At 52.8% G+C, this 23247-nt stretch overlaps 2 protein-coding genes across 3 annotated transcripts; one reads left to right on the top strand and one right to left on the bottom strand.

Moving 5' to 3' along the window:
* The first annotated feature begins 420 nt into the window (after positions 1-420).
* On the top strand, positions 421-14512 carry ELOVL1 (ELOVL fatty acid elongase 1). Of its 2 annotated transcripts, none has more exons than XM_063407288.1 (8): positions 421-511; positions 10743-10804; positions 11226-11416; positions 11577-11657; positions 11873-11929; positions 12256-12361; positions 12510-12646; positions 13051-14512. In XM_063407288.1, exons 2-8 carry the CDS (start codon positions 10759-10761, stop codon positions 13303-13305), a joined length of 873 nt encoding a protein of 290 aa, XP_063263358.1. In that variant the 5' UTR covers positions 421-511; positions 10743-10758; the 3' UTR covers positions 13306-14512. The 2 variants fall into 2 exon arrangements, with proteins under 2 accessions (XP_063263358.1, XP_063263359.1); XM_063407289.1 differs by lacking the exon at positions 421-511 and adding an exon at positions 1639-1663.
* Positions 14513-14658: 146 nt separating this feature from the next.
* Positions 14659-23192, bottom strand: CDC20 (cell division cycle 20). The gene is made up of 11 exons (XM_063407287.1): positions 23049-23192; positions 22489-22685; positions 21782-21927; positions 21046-21142; positions 20378-20506; positions 19811-20007; positions 19377-19471; positions 18801-19032; positions 18566-18691; positions 18280-18397; positions 14659-17990 (listed from the first exon to the last, which is right to left on the bottom strand). The coding sequence occupies exons 1-11, from the start codon at positions 23093-23095 to the stop codon at positions 17812-17814; spliced, it is 1563 nt and encodes a 520-aa protein (XP_063263357.1). The 5' UTR covers positions 23096-23192; the 3' UTR covers positions 14659-17811.
* Positions 23193-23247: the final 55 nt, after the last annotated feature.

The raw sequence follows: 23247 nt of genomic DNA on the forward strand, positions 1-23247 counted from the left end.
GATAAATTACAACGCTGGCATAGGACCAAAGCTTATTAACCAGCCATGCATGAAATTAAGTTGGAAATGAGAAGATGAGTCCTAACAATTAGATCAGTGAGTTCTGAAAACGCCTTCCGACCAGACGAGCCAAGTCCCGGCCACTTTTTAGGATGCAGATTGGCATGGCTGAGAAGGCGCTACAGGATGGAAACTCTGGAAACTGCAGGCGGTCAGAGTCTCTGGGTTCTGTCCAGTGTCTCCAGCTCTCCGCGTCCTTTCCCAGCCATGTCCCACCTTCCCCTCACACCGCCCACCTCCCACAGCCCGGCCGCAGCCCCGGCCCCTCAAGCCCCGCCGCGGTGGGCGTGGCCACAGAACGGGCGGGACGCGGCGGACGCTTCGATTGGTCCCGGCTCCTCTGAGGGCGGAGCTCTGCACTTTCTGCCAATCGGCAGCGACAAAGGGGCGGGGCTTCCCCCTTTAATGGCTGGGGGGGCCGTGGCGGCGATAGAACGGGGTGCGGCTGGCGGTGAGTGCGGGTGGCCGTGGGGTGGAGGGTGCGGGGCCCGTTCTTGCCTGGCAGGGGTGAGCTGGGGATGTCTGATTTGTCCCAGTTGTCCTTTGGGATATTTTTTTGGGGGGGGGGGGGGGCGGGGCGGGGGTTTGGGTGGAGGTGTCCGAGCTCAGCGGTGGGTCGAGGCTGGTCGTTGGGGTGTGCTGAGGGGGCTTCGGAAGCTGCAGAGGGTTGCGGAGCAGGAGAGTGCTGGAGTGGCCTTACCAGGGTTCAGCTACTTTGGGGGGGTTAAGCTTTGCTGCCAGGAATGGTGGGTCCTGCCCCGGGGAAGCCATGTGCTGGCTTGGCACCTGTTAACTAGCCTGCTGGAGGAGGCTCATGTATGTATATGTATGTCCATGTTCACCTGGGATGCTCATGGTCATGGGAGGAGGTGTGTGGTGTCTCCTCATCACAGGGGCGGAGGGGCGCGTCTGGGCAGGCCGTGGCCTGATGGGTGGGATGAGTGTTGTGACACTGTGACGTGCCCTTGGCGGGTGATCACGCTGGGTGCGGCTGTAGAGGCTGTCACCCCCCCCGGAAAGGGGGGCACCCGCAGTACCGTGTGGCAAGTCCGCCGGTGTGCAAACCTGCCCGTGTCAGACGGAGAAGCATAAGTGGAGTCCAAGTTGAGTTGCTGAAGTGCTTTTTGGTAGGGTGTTTTTCCCCTCAAAAGCAGCAGAGTCTTGACTGTGTGAGGAACTGCAATGCTTCTTGGTTCACAGACTGATGCCGCTGCTCTAGCGCACCCATGGTGCCAGGGAAGGGTGCAATTCCCTGCCCGCAGTCGGCTGCTCTCCTTGGGGCAGAGCCGGCCCCTCTGTGTGAGGCGGAGATGCTTTCCCGGCCGGCCGGGGGAAAGGACTGTCCTTCCACGCTGTGTGCCGTGGCACAAGCACCGGCCTCCGCCCCGGCAGGTCTGTGCCGGAGGCCGCGCTGGGTCCGGCCGTGAGGGAGCTGCCTCCCCAGTGCTGGCCGGTGGCCCGAGCCCAGGGTACGCCTGCTTCCCGGCTCAGGGACCGCTGGCTGTGCAGCCTCAGGAACGAGATCGGCATCGCCCCGTTGGCGTTTTGGCGGGACTGTCCTAGCTGCACAGGCAGCGGAGTAGCCCCGCGCGCTCGCTGAAAGGTGCCTGAACCCCCACACATCGTGGCGGCGGCGCGGGGCCTCTCTGGGCCCGCTGCGGCCCTTCCCAGCCGCGCAGGCCCCGCTGGGCCGCGGCCCCGCTTCCGGGCCCGATCGCGCCACACCCGAGCCGGGCCGGGAACCGCCCGGGCGCGGCGGGGGGAGGGACTCGGCGCTCCCTGCGGCGGGGCCGGGGCCTTTGCCAGAGGCACTCGCAGGGGTGGCAGCAAGGCTGAGCGGGCGCTGCCCGGCTCCTGCCGTGGGCACCGGGCTGAGAGCTGATGGTGCGCCGAGCAGCCAAGGGCTGTGGTCTCCTGGGGCTCCTCTGTAGCGGGGAGCGAGCAGCCCCCGGCGGCCGGCGAGCTTTCTTTTACCCAGCTCTCGGCATCAATGTAACCATTCAGAGGGCTCTTCCCTCCTCCTCCTCCGGACAGGGTGGCAGTACCAGGCCTCCCCCGCTGCTGCGACACAATGTCAGCTTTGAGTGGCGGCTCGTGTAGGTGCTTGGCCTCCTGCTGGCCCTCGCTCCGGAACGCGGTGGCAGGAGGAGGAGGTCACTGTCACCCCCCTGGTGGCAGCAGTTGCCTGGCCTCGGGCTCAGCTGGTACTGGTGTGGTCGTTCATAGGGGTCTGCGCTTCCTAGACCGCTGCAGGCTCCGTAACAACTGGCAGTAGAGGGCTTGGTCTGTAGATCTCTACGTGGGGCAGTTCCTCTGTTATAACGAAGGGAAAGCTACTTATTTTTTACGTTGTAACAGACTAAATGAGGCAGCATAAGTAGGCATTGCAACAAGAGGCAAAGCTTTGGGGGTGGCAGGCAGTGCCTGGGCTGCTGCCTGCAAAGGGGCTGTCAGGGTCTTTCCCTGTGACTGATCACGTTGGTTCTGAAGTGATAAAGGCAGGGAGGGAGAAGTGGAGTGAATACCCCTTCCTATGCTCAGTGGGCAGCATGGGATAACACTGTGTGCTTTACCTGCTAGTGCATTCCTCAGAGCATCTCTTCTCCTCTTGGAGATCAGGATTGCCTGTGCAGCAATGCATCCATCCTGCTATGCTGTCCCAAATTGACCACCTTCTCTTCTACCAGAATGCAGCCAGGGCAGATTCCTTGCTGGATGGAGCTGACCTTCCCACCAGACCTGCTGGGCAGCTTCTTAAGGATAGTTTAGAGTCAAACAGTTGGCTGAGCCCTTGGGGCTTGACTGAGACTGCTGTGCCTTATCTCTTTCCTAGGAAGCCCCTTAGCTTATGGGTGTGAGCTGCTGCTAACAGCCTGTTCCTATGAGAAACAGCAAGATGCCAGCTGTTGCAGCATCTACTTGCTGCATCTTGCTGCAGGGATGAAGCTGTGCCACCCACACAGCCTGGGCCTCTGTGCTCCTGCCTCGTATTGTATTCTTATTTTTGTTTCCTGAAGGTTTGTTGGTGGGGGGATTATATGGTCCTTCAGGGAAGAAGTGTAATATGAGAAAAAGTACTGCTAAAACTGAGACTTAGGAGTAAAAGCTCACTCTGACATAGAGGTCTCATACCATATGTTAGAGATAAAAATAAGGGAGGTTATTGAAGTTGCATAGTGTCTCCTTTCTCTCCTGATGGAGAAAAGCTTTGCATCCTGAGGACCCTCTGAACCTGGTGTCAGAAGCAGGTGCTTGGCTGGGCGCTGTCCTCAAATCTTACAGGTTAATGCTTTCTCCTTTTCTGCTGGGGGTTACAGCACAGTGAACACTCAGCCTGAGATGCTTACAAAAGACGCTGGGAGGGGTGCCTGTGATAGCCCAAGAGATGCTCTGTGCTTTTGTATTGGAGTTCTGGTAGTGTGTGCCCTAGTGGCTGTCAGATGGTGGGAGTGCTTGGGCTGGAAAGTCTGGTTCTTGCCAGTCAAACAGGTGAGGCAGCTTGGGCTCTCATAGGGAGGAGACGGTCCCCAGGAGCCAGGACTCTTCCCTGCAGGAGTTGTGGGGCTGCTGTTGCTCAGAGATGACAAGTTGCAGCTGCCACAGCCTATTCCCCACCACCAGGCTGTTGTCTGCATTTTGAGCCTTTAGTGGCTTGAGGATAGAGGAGGTGGTAACTGAGTCTGATGTTTCTTGATTTCCCTTAGTGTGTCATAGGGTTGATTCTCCCCTCTGGGATGGATCAGGGTGGTGAGCTGTCACTGGCAGCAAGTTCTCCAGCTTTGTTGCAAGAAGTGCTCTTACCCTGTGGATAAGACCAGCTAGCTTGCTCTCATGGTTTAAGATTTGCTTTGTACACACACAGATTTTATAACTCGTGCTGCTTCTACTTAACCCTAAGAGGCTTTCCCTGTCTGTACAGCAGTAGAAGCAAATGTGCTGACTTTGAGTGGTCAGTCTACACCTGTGTTGAGATAACCAGGCTTCATACTTCACTTTCTTTGTGCTTGACTGTGGTAACCATTAAGCCTCAGGCTTGTTGGGTTCTAGGTGCATATACTGTGCTACCTGGAGTATAACATCTTCATACTGTCAGAGAACATCATGCTCTCTTGTTAGAAGATGGTGTGACTGCACTGCTTTCCTGGTGTGCAGGGTACAGGACCCAAAGCTGATGTCATGGTAAGTTCCAGGCAGTGTCCCCTTGTCTCATTGAGAAGTGGCTCTGGGTTCACACCTGGGCTTCTCGAATAGTCCAAATAAAGCTGTTGGAAGGAATTTGAGTCTTCTCTTTCTGTGTTTTGCTTTGTAGATTTAAATGCCCATCTTATCTTGATGTGCCTGTCTAATTAATGCACAGGCCTGAATGAGGCAGAGCATAGTAATCATTACTGTGTCATGATTACAGCCAGGGCTGTGAGAACAGAGATGAAGCCTTGTATTGAGGCATTTGCATAGTGATTAAAACCAGAGATGAATGCTGTGGTACAGCCTGTCCCACCTCCAGATAGGGGTACTCTGTTTCTTTGCTAGGTGGCTTTACAAGGCTTGACCTGATTTTGGATGCAGATGATGGAAGCTGGCCTTGCTTAATGTAGCCCTGCCTGCCTTCCTGTCACCTGCCTAGTCCTGTCTGTCCTGAGTGTGCTCTGTGCACTCTGGGGGGCTGCTGGGTGCCTTCAGAGAGGGAGCTCAGTCATCTCTACCTTCCCCTTTCACCTGGTGCTGTATGAGAGAGTGACGCAGATCAGTATGGTTAGCTCAGAAAGGAAATACCTTATTTTCCACTTTTGTTTGTATCTCATTGTTTCTTTTCTTTCTTCACTTCTTTACTCCTTTGTTTCTTGCTATGTCAGATTTTCTGCCTAATGTTGCCTTTTCTGTTTTTTTCTCTGACTGCTGTCAGCTCTCTGAATATGCAGCCACCGACTTTGAGCGTGATAAAGAATAAACCTACTCTTAACAGCTTGGGGAGGTGCTGCCCCTGAAAAAATTAAGCTGTGCATATTAAACTTCTTACTGCAAGATATGCTGTTGTGGAATCTTGAAGTCTGATTATCTGCCTTGATTTTTGTACAATGTTACCAGTACCCTATTGCAATGTGTTCCTCCTTTCCCTGAAAGTTTGTGAGGTGCCACACTGGCTGTCAGTCAGAGCTTTCCTGCTAATCTGGGAGTCTCCTCTTGCTTTCCCGGATTCCAGGGAGTATGGGAAGGGGAGAGCTTAATCTGTTTCTAGGATGCTGTCCAAAGGCCTCAGGGTTTTACAGCCACTTCGTGAGAGAGTGGTAGGGTATTAACACACACTTGGTGAAGATGAGGAAACTGCTCAGCTTCAGGCAGGACACTTCCTGCCCGTTGGATCCAGTGTGCCAGGAGCAGCCTCCAGCTGGTGTGATTCCTGCACCGGTTGCAATGGTGGCTCTTGCAAGAGCTGTTACATATCACGACTTGGAGAGTTTGCATCCCTTATGTGAACATACACATCCTGTACTGACTTTGGGATGTGTTGATGTAGAACCTACGGTATCAGGTTGTTGGCCATGTCCTTTGACACTCAGCATGAAGTAGGTGAGCTAGAGGAAGTGACCAATGGATAGGATTCAAATAGGAAAATTTATCTGGTGGTGCTAGCACAAAGTTTCCATGCAGTCTTTGTAGTTATGTTGTGGGCTGAGTTCTGGGACTGGTTGTTCTCAAACTCCAATCAGAGTTTGCCCCAATCCTCAGAGCTGAGGTGCCAGGCTAGCAGAGCTGCTTTACTGCTCTGCTCTAATCTGTTGGTTTGGCTTTCCATACTGAAAACATAGAAGCTCTGTTTGTCCTGCCAGACTTGTCTTCTGTGGCTGGTGAGCTGGTGACAGGCATGTCTTTAGACTCACTTCTTTTGAGAAAAAATATGACTTTAGAAGCATATGAACAATGCTATCTTGAGTCTTCAGTGAATGGCTGAAGTTATTAGCAGGAATGCAAGTGTACTTGAATACAGTTCTCCTGGTGAGTGGCCTCTGCTGCATGTGTTTCAGCTGATGTTAGGAGATGCTGTGTGTGAAATAGGTGTCTTTTGCCTGGTTACAAGCCCCTCTCCCTTTCACTGGGCACAGAGCAGCAGACAGAGAGATCCAAATTCAGTTTTCACTGTACACCTCAGTCTTAGAGTGAGCCCACTGTGGAGTTGATAAAAAACAGGGCTTTGTAGTTTATGGCTGGCTGGGCTCCTTCTCCCTCTTGTCTTGCTCTGACTGCCTTGCTGCCTGTGTGTTGTTTGGGGCAGATAAAGTTTCATGTTCCTCATCTTGCTGGATTCACTTGTGCTTCATAAGCTCAGGAAAGGTTCTGCAGCTGTCTGTCAGCTCTCGGTGGTGAGGTTTTGCAGTGCCAGCCATGTGTGTGCACTACACACCCCTATCTGTGCCTGGCCTGGGGCTGCCAGAGCCTGGCTTGATCAGTTCCACTCTTCTGCAGGGAAACACAGTCCATGGGCACATGAGGCTGTGTGCAGGCCTTGCTGGACCCAACAGTGGCTTTCTGAACTACAGGCAACTGGGCTGGTGCTATGGTGGGGAGCTGGGGGAGGAAGATGCCTCTTCCTGAGTGGTGGTGGAGCTCACAGCAGCAACAAGCCTTGGTGTCAGCTTGTAGGTCAGGGATGCGAATCAGTTTCACATCTGGCCAGCTGATTGTCTCCTGAGGGCTGCTGCTCCCTGGGAAGCCCCACAGGGGCCAGGCCTGCTTTAGCCAGTTCAGCAAGGGCCCTGTGCCAACTCTTCCTGGAGTGTCAGCTCTGTGGCCACCTACCAGATGGTTTTGGTGCTGCTTTTAATTAAACTAGTGGGGAGATGAGGGTGTTTGCTTTTGCGCTTATTACAGGACTGATTTCTGACCTGAATGCTGAGGAGTAGGAATGTTCAATGTCCGGGGCAGTCTGTTGCTTGCAGAGAGTTGTTGTGTGGGGAGATGTGTGCCCTGCAGAGCTGTTAACAAAGCTAACTGGTCTCTCTCTGTGTCGTGGTTCTGACAGTGCTGTGGTCTGACTGGGGCTGGTCATAAAAGGCCTTGCTGTTGTTGCTGAAGTTGCACTGATTAGCTGTACAGCTTGCTGGAAATATGCAGTATACACATTGCTTGGTGTAAGCAAGTATTTAATCCTTGATGTTGGTTAGTGGAGCAGATTGTGGCCTGATACTCTAGTTTGCAAATAGTGGGAGCTTTTTCTCTGACATGGGGAAGTGACTCGCTGTTGCTGAGGGATAGAAGATGTGTTGCAAGGTTTTGCTGTATCATGCAGGGTGTGTTTGGGCCCCTAGGGTTCCTGCTCATTTGGGATGCTTGGACCTATTTGCTTGATTTCTCTTCAGCTGCTCAAGGCTCAGCTTTGGGTTCCTCATCTCCCAGCTCCTTTCCTAAGAAGGTCAGGATTTAGGAGGAGTCAGAGGAAAGCAAGTGTCTTCTATGTGCAGAGTGGACTGATCCAACCACTGTGCTGTGAGGACCTGCAGTGTGTGATATACAGTGCAGCATAGAGTCCAGTAAGAGCAGATGCCTGTCTGAATGGTGAACCCCTCTCAAAGTGCAGAGGAGTGTTGTGCAGAGGAGATGACAGAGGAGAGTTCAGGTTCCTGGACAGTTGGTACTCTGTGCTGGGAAACCCCTGCCTGCAGCAGAAGGGCTGGCATGGAGCAGTCATGGTTTAGGCAGGCCAGTGCGCTTCACACCCCCTGCCTAGTGAAGGTAACTCTTGGGCCTGCCCTGTGGCTCCTACTTTGCTGCTCAAGTGTCAACACCCCAAGGCCAGTGGCTGCCCCTCGAGGGATGGAGGAGGGCAAGACATAGCTGCATCTGCCCACTGAGCAAGGCATACTTTGGCCACTTTGATGCAGAGTGATGTTGCATTCCAGCATGGATGGATGACAGGTCTTGCCAAGACCTGAAGGCCTCAGGGGTTTCCCTGGAGACATGGTGGTTCTGTTAGCTTAATTTAGCAGGATGTTGTTCTGCCTAGAGAAACTGAGGAAAATTTAGAAGTCCTTTCCATAAGGGCCTGTAGCATAATTCTACTATTTCAATCCTGAGAGAAGTCTTGGTGCTTGCCTGGAGCCTGTGTTCAGGACAAGACCAATGCCTCCCAACTTCCTGTGGCATGTGTGGCTGTAGGAGAGTTGGAGGTGCTTCACAAAATAGCAAGAGGGTAAGAGGGACTTGTTGCTGTTCACTCTGATGGAGACTTCTGTGCTAGTCCTAGGCTGAAGTTGGCTTCTCTCACTGCTTGGGGGAATAGTTGTCATGGATCCAGAATTGTTTTGAGCTATGGTCCTAGTTGGCCAGTGGTACTGGGGGCTTTGGCCCAGGTCAGTGAAGTGATCTGTAGTGCCTGAGCAGAAGTGTTTTGCTGCAGTGTGAGATGTAGCTTTGAGCTCAAGGAGAGCTGACACTCTCTTCTCATCCTAGCCTGACTAAAACAGGCAAGTACTTGACAGGATTTTTGTCTCTGCCCTGGACCTGTAGTAAGGCTGACTCATTCACCTTGATAAGATAAACACAGACCTTGAATAGTCAGGTGCCTCTGCTGGGAACTGACTCTTGAGGGCTCCTCAATCTAGCAAATAAAGGTGTAGCTGGATATAGTGGTTGAAAGCTGAAACTAGACTGACAAGTTTGGAGCTCACTCTTAGCCATTAAGGCAACATAAAGCTCAGCAGCTTTCTAGGCTTGTACTTACTGTATTTCCCACAGCTGAGCCTTGAGTGTCTCTTAAGGGTGCAATAGTTTGTGCTATACTTTTAGCCAGCCTTTGCTGCGTGTGGAGAGTTGATTATCTTGGCAGTGCCCTTAAATACAAAGGCAGAACCTTAAATACTGCTTGCATCACGGTGAGTATTTCTTGCTATTAAACCTTTTGAACAACCTTGTGTTGGAAGAGTGAATGTCTGTTTTGCTGCTGAGGTGCCCCTGATGTGTGTGGGGGATCAGTCCCATGTGGGCTTTGCCCTGTTGCTGTATCTCCAAGATAGCACAAGGAACCACCCTCTGTTCTTTCTGAAGCACAGCAAAACTTGGGCTCTGCCCTTGGGCTGCATGGCTGCTCTGGAGCCTTGCTTGGTAGAATGGGTATTTTGGAGAATTGAGGTAAAGCAGGAGACCTCTTCCTGCCTGCTGCCCTTGCAGAGAGGTTAGGTGGCACTCCCCAGTCTGGAGGAATGCAGACGGTATGACTGGGAAGGCACAGAGCCAGCACTGCTGCTGCACCAAACTGATTTGCAGGGAATGATGAGCCAGAATAGCGTGTGCCAGGCTCCCCTGAAGATTACTGCCGGCAAAGCCTGCCATGGAGGTGCCTGGTAACTCTGCACAGGAAATGTCTGCTGCCCTCCTGCCTACAGCAAAGATGACATTGAGTTCTTCCTCTTACTGTGAAACTGAAGCAGTGCTAGTGTTGGCTGGTGAAGGCTTGAAGTGGTAGTGGCTGCTGAGTACTCAGGGACCTTACTGAGAAGAAGGGTGCTCTGGCTTCAGCCTCCTGGCTGCTGGTCTGGAAGAGGCCATGTGCTTCCTGGTGGTGGCAGCAATATACCTCCTGGGGAGACTGGCTGGGGACCCATTTCCCCAGGCCATGCGTGGGCAGTGACTCCTGTGCACCTTCTTGGAGAGAAGGAGTAGGTGGAGTGTCTGGTAGCAGCTGTGGGGAATGCCTCCCTCGCAGATGGATGAGTAAGGTGAGGCTGGGCCTATGCTCTGCCTCCCTTCCTGCTGCTCTGGTGTCCTGTGGGCTGGGGAGAGGTTGGGGAGCACAAGGGGATGGGTGAGAGTGTTTCAAACTTGCCTGCAGCAGTAAAAGCCTGGGTCCTTCCTGCTTTTCTGGAGAGCATTTGCCTGGATCACTTTCTGGTGTGTGTTCATACTGAGGCTGAGCAAGTGTGGGGAGTGGCAGTCCTTCTCTCTGCAGCCTTACATCGTATGGCTTTCTCTTGCCTGGAAGGGGAGTGGAAATGCCATTGCCAAGCAGGATGCACCTGGTCTCTGAGGTTCTAGGTTATGTGGTAGTAGTTTCTTGTCTGGATGGTTTTGTGCAAGGATGTGAAACCAGGAACTTTGACACCAGAAACTGATGTTTGCTTCTGAACCTATGGATTTCCTTCCTCATGTAATGGGCCTGCCAGTGATGGTGTGCCACTTCTGTGGTGGGAATCAGTTGGCAGGAGCCCAAAGCTGATCATAAAGGCACTACAGTGTGGGCCAGCCCTACATCTCCGCACCAGGGTCAGACAGAGCAGTGGGCTGAGTAGGTATGGCTGCCAATGCCAGTGGCCATGTCATGGTGCTTGTGGATGATAATGCCTGAGCTTGTACACCACGAGCAAGATTAAGGGGCTGGAGATAGAGTGCTCAGGTTGGAAGCTTTCCTAGCTAGTTTGAAACGTGGATTCTTGCCTAGGAAGGACTGCTGGCATTGGATAATGGTGTTCCCAGCAGAGCTGGGGAAACAGGACCAGGCTCTGTGAGACGTGAGGAGGCCTGTGGCTCAGCTGGAAAGTGGATGCTGGTGTGTGATCAGCTGAAAGCAACACTGGCCAGATACATGACTGTTTCTCTGAAACTGGGCTTGGAGTTTGCTGACCTGCAGGGCTATGCTGTGTAGGCTGCCCTCCCGGGAAAACATACTTGATCTTCCCTGCCTCTTTCCACAGAGATACTGCCACCACCATGGAGAGGATTGTGACCATGTATCAGGACTTCATGAAGAAAGCAGGTGAGTGTTTGGCTCTGCCCAGCTATCAGACAGGTAACACTATGTGCTGTACTGCCAGAGGCACTGGGGGGTAGTCTGTCATCCCTGAGTATAACTGCATCCTGTCTTTGCCCTTACACAGATACAGTCCTATGTGCTGTGTGTTATGAAGCTGTCTTGCCTCAGTGCCTGTGTAAATTGTTTTGGGGCACTTGTGCTCTCCTGGGCAGAAGATCTCCAGGCTGCCCTACAGCATGGCTTCAGGCTAAACTGTGCTGAGTCTGGCTGACTTCACCAGACTCTGCTCCCAGACTGCTTCCCTACTTGCACTCGTGTCCTAGAACAGGATTGCCGTGCCCTTGGCTCCGCTGTGGCAGTAGCCCTGCTGGCAGCAGGCTGGGGTGAGGATGCTAACTGCTCTGCACTGTGGCTCTTTCTGCAGACCCCCGCATCGCTGATTATCCACTGATGCAGTCCCCATTCCTTGTGATGGGCATCCTTCTGGGATATGTCTACTTTGTCCTATCCTTGGGTCCCCGACTAATGGCCAACAGGAAGCCTTTAAACCTGAAGAAGTTCATGGTGCTATACAACTTCTTTCTGGTGGGACTCTCCCTTTACATAGTCTATGAGGTGAGTTGTTGGCAGCTTGGTTGAGCATGTATAAAGCAGCGTGTGCAGGCTGTGTGGGTGATAGGGAGCCCTTTTCCTGGCTGTTCCCTGCCCTTCTGTGCAGAGCTTGAGGTGCAGTGGGTGTGTGTTAGGCCTCACCATGATGATGCTCTTGTTGCAGTTCCTGATGGCAGGGTGGCTTACTGGGTACACCTGGCGATGTGACCCTGTGGACTTCTCACAAGACCCCAAGGCCCTCAGGGTGAGTTCTCATCCCTTTCCTGACAAGTGGGGATGGCCTTTAGTACTTCCTTTTGGACAGCAGTGTCACAGCTCCTGCCTTTCCTCAGGCAGAGGATGTGCAGTCTCTGGGCCTTGGTTTCATGCCAGGGTAACTGTATGAAGCCCTTCACTCACTGGGCATGTTCAGGCTGAGGCAGATCTCAGTTGTTAACCTGTTAACCTGTTCTTTTACAGATGGTCAGTGTTGCTTGGCTCTTTGTTTTCTCCAAGTTCATTGAACTGACAGACACGGTGAGTGACTGAGAAGGGCTTGTTGCCACTTGCTGGGCAGGGAGTTGAGGCCCAGTGTATTTGGGGTGGCTGCTTTTGCAGCCCTTTCAGTCTGACCTGGTAGTGCTTCTGTCTGGCATCACTGCCACTGTAGAATATTAATGCTGAGGCCACTCTTCACATGCCTCAGCTCTGGAAGCTGTGGGGTGACCTAATGGGTGATGACAATGAGTGTGGAGGAAGGGAGGGGGATGTATCACTGAGATCAGACACTGAATTAGTGGCCTAGTCTGCTCTAGCTGCTCTCAGGGCTGCAGGTCCTTGATGTTGTTGGGCTTTCACTGCAGGTGATCTTTGTCCTGAGGAAGAAGAATGAACAGGTCACATTCCTGCACCTTTTCCACCACTCTGTTCTGCCATGGAGCTGGTGGTGGGGAGCAAAGTTTGGTCCAGGTAAGATGGCAACTGGGTGCATTGATTGGGTAGGGTTACCCCAGCGTGCTGAGAAGGGGCTTTTGGCCCTGCTGTGCTCTTAGCAGCTCTGTGTAGTGCTGATTGCTGTGGAGTATTGACTTGCACTAAGGAAAATCTGTCTTAACAGGGGGAATGGGCTCATTCCATGCCATGATCAATTCCATGGTGCATGTTGTCATGTATTTCTACTATGGGCTCTCAGCAGCAGGACCTGCCTTTCAGAAGTATCTGTGGTGGAAGAAGCACATCACAGCCATTCAGCTGGTGAGTCTGTGCAGTGAAGCAGAGAATGTACTTGATGTGAATGACAGACCAGCACTTGTACCTTTGGAAGGTGCAGCCAGCAGCAGTAGTAGTCTCCTCTGTGGCCTATTGCTCTGAGGTTTTTTAGTAGCTCTGCCCCACTGTGGGCCTCTGATAGCCCTACTAGCCTGGTTGGGGTGTGGGTGCTGTTCAGCTACGGGGCTGCAGCCATGTTGGGAGGGTGAGAGGCATGTGCTGCTCTGAGACTTGTGCCTGCCTCTTCCAGCTGCTGCTGACTGCCTCACTGTAAAGATCTCTGCATTAGACTGGGGGAGTCTAGGTGTTGCCTTTAAAAATAAGGTCTCTAGTAGGTTCCCTGACCCTGCTCCCAAGAATAACTTGTTCTTATTCTGCCTTGCTCCCAGGCACAGTTTGTGATTGTCTCCATCCACATCTCCCAGTATTACTTCATGCCTGACTGCCAATACCAGTTCCCCATCTTCATTCACCTTATCTGGATTTATGGGACCATCTTCTTCATCCTCTTCTCCAACTTTTGGTACCAGTCCTACACTAAGGGCAAACGGTTGCCCAGGGTGGCTCAACAAGCAGCCCAGCACAACGGTAGCAGCATCCATGAAAATGGCACTGTCACCAATGGCAAGGTCAAAGCCAACTAGAGGGTAAAGTGCTCCCAGAGCCAATGAGAGCCCCGGGGCAGAGGCAGCTGGGACCTGTCTCTCTGCTCCTGGGTGCCACTAGCCAAGTCAAGTGCCTACAGACTGTTGTACCCCTGTGCCCAGTCCTGCTGTCCCCTGTCTGCATGCTCAGCCCCTCTGCTCTGAGCAGCCATGGGCCACTTCTCCTCCTGGGAGGGCTTGTGCTGTTTCTCAGTATTGCTGAGCAGAGAGGCAGCTGCCTGCATCACAGCTGTGGGGCTGCAGTCCCATTCCAGTATTTCCAAAGGAACTTTCCCCAAAGTGCCTACATCTGGCTCTTCTGCCTAGGGGCCATTTCCTTCTGAGTAGGACCAAAAGAAGAGACCGCTTCCTGTCCTGGTGCCCTCTCCTCTTCCCTGTCTCACAAGAGCTTGTGTGGATGAGCAGATTCGTCCCTGGCTGCTTGTTACTGCCAGCTCATGTGTGAGTGCTCCTGCTCTACGATGCCTTGTGCCACTTTGTTCCATGCCACAGTGCTGCATGTCCCTTCTGGTCCCTGTGTGCCCAGCTTGGGAGTCCTGCCCTGGCATATCTGTGCCCAGGTGTCTGTGGAGAACATAGGGGCAGTATTTATGGGACTTAAGGGCCCAGACCTGCCCAGTACAGAACACATGCCCTGTGCCTAATACATAGCAGGGGCTGTGACAGCCTGAATGGCTTCCCCCACATGATAAGCCCAGGTTGCCTTGCCGTTCTTATGCCTGGGCTGGGTGCTCAGTGTGTGCTTAAGCCACACTTACATGATCCTCTATGGCAGCTGGTGGCTTGCTCCAGTGTGGGGTAGACCAAGCTCAGCCTTGTCTTGGACCACTTCCATTCCTGTAAATTCAAGACTTGAGCCATAAGTGCCCCTAAAATCAGCTCCTGGGCTCTCCTGCTTGGGACCAGCCCTGCTCTGGCCTAGCCTGAGCACAGTAAAGGGTGGTTTTAGTGTGCTCGGCTGTGGTGCAAGAGCGAGCACCTCTTGCCTCTTTGGATCTGACTGGGCCTGTGTGAAGATGTGCTCTGCCCTTCAGCAGGGTAGTGCAGCAGCTCTCCTGGCCTGGTGCCTGTCACCTGCTCTGGCTGTAACCAAAACATGCTGATGGCCTTGAGGATGAGGTGAAGGAGCCAGGCCCTGTCAGATTGGGCTGCTCTTCTATCACAAATAAACAAACAGAAGGAGAAATGGCTCTGTTCTCTTGTTTTCCTCTTGTTTACTTGGCTCAATGAGAGCAAAAGCTGTTGCAGGTGCTTAGTCCTACCCAGGGTGGTTGGAGGCAGGGCTGGGAGAAGCAGCTGGCATAGCAGGTTTGTGCTGGGGGGAGAGGGTGATAGTTGTGTGCTGATGAAGCAGATGGCAGATTGTTTCCGAGTGTTTTGGTAGAGCAGTGCTCAGGGCTGGATATGTGTCAAGGCTTCTGTTGGGAAAGTGACTCCACCCTGTCAAAAAATGGCTGGGGTGGAGTGTGGGTGTGGGCTGGGCCCTGGGCCACCTGCCCAGGAAGAACTGCTGCTTTTCAGAAATCATGGGGATTTGAGGTGTGGCAGAGCAGGGAATAGAGACTTTGGAAACTTGAGTGCTTGGGAAACAGCAGTTTATTGCTTACTGCATCTGCCAAAGCAAAAACTGCTGCCATCTGTAAATGCCCCTGTGGCATGGATCTGTGCAGAATGTAGCTCAGCTTGGCCAGAGAAAGGTTGATGTTGCTGCCTTGCTTTTGCTGCAGACGTGAATCTTGGCCTGGCTAGCTCTGTTACCTTTCCAACTGTCTCGTTCTGGTATCCCTTCAGTGCTGTTGGGGTGCAGGGCTGCCTTCCCCATCATCCCATGACTGGGGCCCTCTTATGCAGAGGCCAGCCTGGGTGCTGACTCAAGCCTGGGCAGCTTGTGGCTGGGAGGAATGTGTTAGAGCAGCACCCTCCAGATGCTGAGTTTCACTGTAGGTTTGGTTGTGGGGTGGGAGGGCTTTGCTGGATGTCCAGCCAAAGCCCTGGAGCAGAGCTTGGTGTGGGAGAGAGCTCTGCTGATTTGACCTGGGCTGTTGGACACCTCAAGGCCATGCTCTGAAATGCTTTGTCAGAAAGCACATTTAAGGGCCCTGAACTGGTGTGACTAACATGCCTAAATCACACACGGACAGCACCCTCTCCTACAGCACTCAATGTCCTTGTATGCAACAAGTCACAAAGTGGGAGCTGGCTGCTGCACTGTGCAGTGTTCTCCCCATTGTTGATGCCTCTTTGGGAGTCAAGACTTGGATGAGAATTGTTCTGATGTGTGCTGAAGAGGTGTGTAATGTTAGTTCAGTGCTCAGAAGTCATCACTTCAGGAGCTGTAGGTGATAGTCTAGCTGACATGGACCTTTTCCTGTCAAACCTCTTTCTCCCCTCCAGCCGGCTCTTGGTAAAGACATGACTGTCTTTGCTCTTGCCCAAAATAGTAACAATGCTTTAAACTACTTATGCTTGGTATTTTAGAATGGGCTGTTCCCTGCATGTGCTCTGCTTTCCCTTCCTCCAATTGTTCCTCTTAGCTGTGCTCTTCTATGGGCTGGCCATGGCACTTGGTAATTAATATGCTGTCATGCTGTGAACTGAATTCACACCTTATAGGGCTGTGTTTACTGGGTCTGCTGGATCAATGCCCACTTCCTTCCTCTGCTCCTCCTCACTCCAGGACTGTAAGGGACCAGTCTGGGGCCAAAGACCCTGCAATAGCATTACCCTCTAGTAATGCTCAGAGGACCTTCAAGGGCTGTGTAATGCACAGCATCTAGGGGTAGGGTATGTGCTAAGGAGAAAGAGCCTATCAGAGAAAGCTGAGCTGCTTTTACCTAGGAGTGAAAAAATTACAGCTTTCAGGCATATAAAGCCTTTGTTCCAGGTCAGGCACCAGACCTGAACCAGCTGTGGGCCTACAGGGCAAGTCTGTGCTAACACCAAAGAGCAGGGGTGTGGGGCAGGGCTCCTACAACAGCAGCACAGCTCTGGGAAAGAGCCTAACCTTGCATCTGGGTTCCTGCCTCCTTCCCCGTTGGAGACAGCTGCTGTCCTGGGATTTGTGTCTGAAGAGGGAGAGCTCCTTCCTTGGACCTCCAGTGATCTTTCCCAAGTGGCCAAATGGGGATGCACCAGCAGTGCTGCTGGGGAGGTGCTGGGCTCAGCTGCTGTTTTTTGAGACTGTGTCCCCCCATAGCAGCTGTGTGTGTAGAGGGGGTGCTCTGGTGGGTGTGGTTACACCCTCACTGGCTTTGGCAGAGCATGAGTTGGAACCTTTGAAGGCTCCAGCTGGTGTAAAGCTCAGGAAGCAGAGCTGGTGCTAGGTACAGTGTGGTACTGTGCTGAGGGGAAGGTGAAAACAGTTAATAATCCACCCTTAGCTAATCACTAAGGGTTGATGGGAGGCACAGGCTTGGGGGAGCTGCTTTTCACAGGCCAAGGTGCTTATCAGCTGTGCAGTGAGTGTCCCCAGCAGTCCCTGGCAATGCTGGTGCAGCTGAAGGACAGGCTTGATGGCTCTGGTGGTGCAGCCCCACAACCTCAGACACTGTGGCTCCACCATGAGCATGCATGGCTGAGCTGGCTGTTGCCCAGATAAGGGCTCAAATATATTTCCTGCAACTTGCTCCAGCACAATTTAGCCTGGAAAAAAGGCATTTTTCCAAGTGCAGGGAAGTCAAGCTCTAACAAATAATAGCTGAGCCCTAGTGCCTGCTCCCATGCCTAAAGCCTCAGCAAGGGACCAGGGCTTCCTGTCAGCAGGAGGGGAAGACAGATCAGAGTTGTTGGAAGAATATGTGACTGATGGCTGAGCACAAGGTTGGTGGTGCTTTGTGTGGCTCTTGCATGACATCCAGGCTGGCTGTGGTAGTGTAAACGAACCTTTTGTTTTGTATCGGGCTTTATGCCAGTGCCAACCCGGTTCTGGCCTTTGGGGTGATCACAGCTGTTGCTGTATGTTTCCCCCCTCCTTTTTTTTTTCCACTAGCAATTCAGTCTGTGAAAGTAGCTATTCTGCTCCACCACCATAAGCAGGCAGTGAAGAGTGCCTGTAGCTGACAAGACAAACTGAGCATTGCCTGCAGAGCCACAGTAAGGCCCCAATGGTTGTAAGACAGGACACAACAGAAACTGAGGCCCCACAGCCATGCTGTGCTTTCAGTTTGGCCTGTGGTGAAGCTGCTGTGCTTGTAGTCAGCATCTAGATGGGGCAGGTGATGGTGCCATATCTATCTTAGCCAGGACACAAACAGAAATACAGCCCTTGCACAGCATCCTTCTGCTAGGCTCAGCACCCTGAAGAACTAAGGCTCCAGCCCTTGCCCAGGTCCCCAGCCCCAGGGAGAAGGACTTGGGTCTGGGAGCCATGGCTTTTTCTTCCACCAGACTCTCTTAAGAAAAGGTAAAGTTAAGCAGTTTATTAACATTTAAAATACTGTACAGTGTGTAAACAAAATATCCCCTCCCCACAACAACCCAGTGCTCTCAGCGGATGCTCTGGTGAATGATACTGCTTTTGGCACTGTTTGCCTTCTCTCTCTCCTTCTTCTTTATGGGGTCCAACTCAAAACAGCGCCAGAGCCGCAGTGTTTCATCAGCAGCTGCTGAGGCCACTGTTGTACCATCAGGGCTCATGGTCAGGTTCAAGATTCTGGCCGTATGACCTGAGAAGGAGGAATGTGCAGTGATGCTCATTTATTTCTGTATGCTCCCATGAGCCCTGCCAGTTTGCATAGCTGTCCCCCATCACCACTGGCTGTGGTAGCACGATTTCAGACCTGCAGCATACACATGAGGCAATGGTATTTCTTCCACAGCCCATGGGCATACCTTACTCCTAGCAGCATGCCCCTGGATACCATCCTGTATCAGTGATACTGCAGGCCCAAACTAAGGGGTGCAGCTGCCTTCAACCTCTAACAGCTCTCCCTCGCCCAGGCCTTGTCCACCTACCTTGCAGCTCTGCAACCTTGGTCATTGTTGGATACTTCCATATGACCAGCTGATTCTGTGCAAAGCCATGGCCTGAAATGAACTCCTTGTAGTTTGTTGACCACAGGATCGAACAGACCTGAGAAGAGGCAGTAACACAGGTAAGACAAGCTGCTTGTGCTGATGCTCACCCCTCAGAGGTGGGCATGGTCCCCTCCTTTCCCATGCCTCTGGGCCTGAGGAGCCAGCAGCTCTGTGTAGGTGTGCTGCCAGAAGGTGTTTGTCTCCAAGCTGATGTTCATCTTACCTGGGAGTGGGCATCAACAGTACTGAGGCAGGTGCCAGAACACACATTCCAGATGCGGATATGTCTGTCACTAGTGCCACCTCCAGTGGCTAGAACATTCATCTGCCATGGGCACCATGCCACAGCCTGAGAGAGAAGAGTTCGTTTTAAGACATGCAAGAGGCAACCCGCTCTCAGCCAGTGCCGCACATCTGCCTTGCACACAGACATCGGCCCGTGGCAGCCCTGTGCTCACCTTGACAGCACCCTGGTGCTGAGTAAAGGTCTGTACAGGAGCAAAGTCTCCACCCCCACCTTGGGTGCACGGCCAGACGTTCACCAGGTTGTCATTGCCACCACTGGCCAGGTAGCGGCCATCTAGAGACCATTTGAGTCCACACACCTCCTGTGTGTGGCCAGCAAGGGTAGCCACGTGATGCTCAGCCACTCGGACATCATGGTGATGGATGTGGCCAGTCCGTGCCCCGCTGCAAAGAGAAGGGAAGGCTTTGCAGGGTCAGGCTGACACATTTTCACCCCAATCTATTTCTGCTGTTGCAAGATTGCTGTACCTGCCACTGGGTTTCAACCAGTGTTACCAGCAACACTGGTCTGTTGGTGTGAGTGAAACACCCATACAAGCTCTTTACAACTTCAGCACAAAGTGCAATACAGAAGAGAGGCCTTCTCCTCACAGTCCCAACAGATAAGGCTGAGTAAGAATCCCCAGCCAGGACAGACATTGTCTCTGCCATCCCTAACCCACATCACACGTAGATTGAGGGATAGGAATTTGCAACAACTGTAAAGTGCCCACAACTCACTGCTTTACCTGGAGAGGATGTAGCTGTTCCAGCTGAGGGTTCCCACACGGGCACAATGGCTGGTCATGTTTCGGAGACGTTTCTGCTGCTGAATGTCCCATAGCTACACAGACAAAGCAAAAAGCTCTCCAGAGGAAACCCAGTCCTGTTGCTATGCTCTAGAAACCTCACTGCACAGGCTCTGGCATTCAACCTTCTCAGTATGGGAACAGAGAAAATTTTTATCTCATGACTATAGCACAGAAGGTAACACTACTTATCAGAAAACCCCCAAACCAAACCCTGCCTTGCATGCTGCACTTGGCTGGGGCAATTCCACCCCACATAAGGGAAGACAAGCCAGGTGCATGGCATCCCTCTTCTGCCAGCCAAACTTTTGTCCCCAGGCCCCACAGTTCTGTCAATCCCTAGAAAACACCTCTAGTTTTACTCCTGCATTCACCTGGACTTCAGCGCTACTTGTGCCAACAGCAAGGTAGTTTCCTTCTTTAATCCATGACACAGAGGAAATGTAGACATCTGGATGCTCCATTTGCAGCAGCTGGATAATCTCCCCAGAAGTGTTATTCCACAGATAAACAGTGTTGTCCAGAGCCACTGCCAGGAAGTTCTGGGAGCTCCAGTCTATGAGATTCAGATCTACAATTTGAAAGAGCAATATAGGTTACACCATGCTTACCTAGAGAGCCCTGCCCTTCACCCGTGCTGATGCAGCAGGTATGTGTGTGCACATGTGCACGCACACACATACAAGTGAGGGACAGCCTTCTGGGTGTCCCTGTGCCCAGCTGGTGGGGTCAGGTACCCTGCTCCAAGTCACCTACACAGTGCCCTAGATCACTGTTCCTATAGGGCTACACAGGGACGCTCTAGAATTGGTCTGTGCTAGCTAGACCAGAAGTGGTCTGTGCATAAAATAATACAAACTGCCCAGTTACACTGTCCTAGGAACACCAGTCCAGTGCAGAATGTTCTGGATGCCCACCACCCAATCCTGCAGCCCACTTACAGTAGTCGTTGCGGATCTCTGGTGCATCCAAGATCCGGTCTGGCATCGAGGGAATGTATCTGCTATTTTTCCTGCTGGATCCAGGTGTCATTTTCTGACTGTAGAGCACTTTCAGGTTATTCTGATAGCCTGTGTGCAGAGGAACAGGTTTGTTAACCTGAGTTAGTTTCCTCCCAGCTGAGTGCTGCTCACCCAACTAGGAATCCTTTGGAGTGAATGTAAAGTCCTAAGAGATACACTCTGAGTTTATCTCTGCACAAGTGTGCAGAGTGCTAACATCACTGGCAGTATGAACTGCTGAACCAGGGTGAGCTACAACGTCCTCATTCATGGAAACAAATTTAACAAACACTTGGGGGTTTGTATCCCATTATGCTTAGTTACAGTTAAGCTACAAAGTGTACAGCAGGGAGTTTGATGCTCTCACAGACCTCATGAAGGTTTGCGACCTGCAGTACAGGTGAGCAACTGGCAGTCATAGCAACTTTCCTAAATAAATTCACTGTAATTGTTATGCCCTCCCTCAACCTCAGGAACCCTAAGAAAGGAGACTCCAATGTGTATAGCTCTCAGAAACCAGTTGATTTCTCCTGTGACCACACACAGAGCCTCTGTGTTGCTGTTCCCCTGACCAGCTCTCCCCTGCTCACACAGACCCTGTATCATACCTTCTGGAGCGTTCTGTGGTTTTCCACTGAGGCGGAGGATCTTGGCCTCTTCTACATCAAAACCATTCAGATTCACTGCCCAGGCCTTCTGTTGCTCCTATGGAGACAAATAACCTTCAGTGCAATGCATTTAAAACAACTCCCACACTGCAGTTAAAACAGACACCTAAGTCCCCTTCTCTTAGAATCAGGAGGTGTTCAACTGTGCTGCAAGGGTCAGCCACAGACACACAGGTCAAAGCAGTTTTTCCTCAGACTTTCACACCTTGTCCTGCTCACATTTTCATACAATGGCAAATTCAGTGTCATTGCCAGTAGGAAAAGCCACAGCCACAAGCGACCAAATGCTTCATAAACAGATTTCAGAACACAGTGTAAAACATTCCAGAAGTGTTCTCTGTGTAGACATTGTCCTAGAATAGCTACTACCAGAAGTTTCACTTTGCATAGGCTCACAGCTTTGTGTTTTTGTTGCCTGCTGTATTTTAAAGCCTTGTTAGTCAAAAGCTAAATTTTGCTATCAGAAGCAGCATAGGCTAGAGTGTGTGGCAGTCTCTACAGCTTCAATCTCATCCTAGGCTCCTGAAGCCTAGAGTTGCAAGTAGTGGTGGCTGGGGCTTGTCAGTCCCATGTGCCCACTTAACAGAACCTGTTGTTTGCTTCACTGTAAAGGGGCAGGAAGGTTAGGTGTTTGGTAGTGTTTGTTGAAGTAATTGTAACTTAGCAACATGCTCACCTTCTTGGTAGGAGATTCCTCAGCAGAATCATTCTCTTTGGTTAGGAGGAAATTTGCCATCTCCATCTGCATAGTGCTGCGGTTGGGAATGTAGCGATCCCCCCCAGCCTTTGTGGGGGTGCTCTGAATTTTGGATCCCGATTTACCTGCATTCACATATGAAAATATTGTCTGACAGCTATTTAACAGCCTGTATTAGAGCTCTCACTCTAAGAGAGCAAACCCAGCACTCTTCCACATCATACCCACCAGACAAGTTCTAGACAAGCAGGACTCTGAGATCTCATGCCACCCAGTTACAACTAACATATTTTTCCCTCTGCCGCCAAGCTCTGGTTAGGGACTGTCAGGAGACAACTCCTTGGGTCTAATGCAACAATTTCGGTGTCCACAGACGAGGGAAGGATACAAAAACACTGTTACAGGATGTAAAGCTGTCAGCTGACAGTCCCGCCCACTCTTGTCCAGATACAGCTGTGCCAGCAAGGCTCAGCTGGGGGATCAGCAGTTCGCCAGCCCTAGTGCTCAGAGCTCTGCCCCTCATGCTGGGAAGGAGGTGGGTGATTGCCAGCACAGCCCACCTCTTCCTGCCTGACCAGCAAGGCGGTGGGGCAGCGTGGCAGGGAGCCCAGAGCCTCATGGCTACAGACAAGCAGCCTGGGCGAGGCTCCTGCACTCAACCTCTGCCGCTGGTGGCCGGCGCTCACCGGGTGTCTTGGACGGCGTCTTGCTGGAGCTGTGGGAGCGATTGACCGGCTTCATGGGCGACACGCCCACGGGGCTGGGCCCGGGGCCGCTCTCCTTGGCCTTGCGCTGCCATCGCGCAGGCGGCGCGTTCGGGATCGGCGTGTCCAGCTTCAACAGCCCGTGCAGGTCCGCCTCGAACAGGAACTGCGCCATGGTCCTGCGGGCGGGCCGTGTCAGCCGGGCCCACCGGCCGGGCTGCAGCCCACCCCGACGAGCCCCGCCGGCCTCCCCACCACGGGAACTTCCCAGGCCTCCGGCCGCTCCGCGGGCTCCTCCCCATCACCGGACACCCCCCACTCTCCCCAACCGCTCCTCGGGACACTTTCCATCAGCCGACATGCCCTCCCTCCGCTCCTCGGGGCTCCGCTCTACCAGCCGACACCCCATCCAGCCGCTCTTCGGGGCTCTCTCCACTAAGGGTCACACTCCCTTCCCCTCGTCCGCTTCACCACGGCCTCCCCGTCCGAGACTGCGCCTTAAAGCTGCTTCTTCGGCAGCCCCGGCCCTGTCGCACGCTCACCTCCGCCGCGCCGCCGCCGCTCGCCCGCCCCGCCTGCGCCGCAGCATTTTAAACGGCGCGCGGACAGCGCCGCGGTTGGCCGCTTCAAACCCAACGGCTCGCGCTGCCCGGCGACGGCCGCGCGACGCAACGCGATTGGCTGGGCCGCGGGGCGGGGACCTCCGCGCGTGCGGTTAGGGGGCGGGGCAGGGGGCGGGCC

Source organism: Prinia subflava, chromosome 10 (assembly GCF_021018805.1).
Source record: "Prinia subflava isolate CZ2003 ecotype Zambia chromosome 10, Cam_Psub_1.2, whole genome shotgun sequence".
NCBI classification, from domain to species: Eukaryota; Metazoa; Chordata; class Aves; order Passeriformes; family Cisticolidae; genus Prinia; species Prinia subflava.

What these genes read in the sequence shown, in the direction of transcription:
- ELOVL1 (XM_063407288.1), top strand. Translation starts at nt 10,759, where the DNA reads ATGGAGAGGATTGTGACCATGTATCAGGACTTCATGAAGAAAGCAG. An exon ending in CCCTTTACATAGTCTATGAG is followed by an intron (nt 11,417 to 11,576) that starts GTGAGTTGTTGG and finishes CTCTTGTTGCAG; the next exon opens with TTCCTGATGGCAGGGTGGCT. An exon ending in AAGACCCCAAGGCCCTCAGG is followed by an intron (nt 11,658 to 11,872) that starts GTGAGTTCTCAT and finishes GTTCTTTTACAG; the next exon opens with ATGGTCAGTGTTGCTTGGCT.
- CDC20 (XM_063407287.1), bottom strand. Translation starts at nt 23,095, where the DNA reads ATGCTGCGGCGCAGGCGGGGCGGGCGAGCGGCGGCGGCGCGGCGGAG. An exon ending in ACCACAGAACGCTCCAGAAG is followed by an intron (nt 20,507 to 21,045) that starts GTATGATACAGG and finishes CTCTGCACACAG; the next exon opens with GCTATCAGAATAACCTGAAA. An exon ending in AGAGATCCGCAACGACTACT is followed by an intron (nt 20,008 to 20,377) that starts GTAAGTGGGCTG and finishes TTCAAATTGTAG; the next exon opens with ATCTGAATCTCATAGACTGG.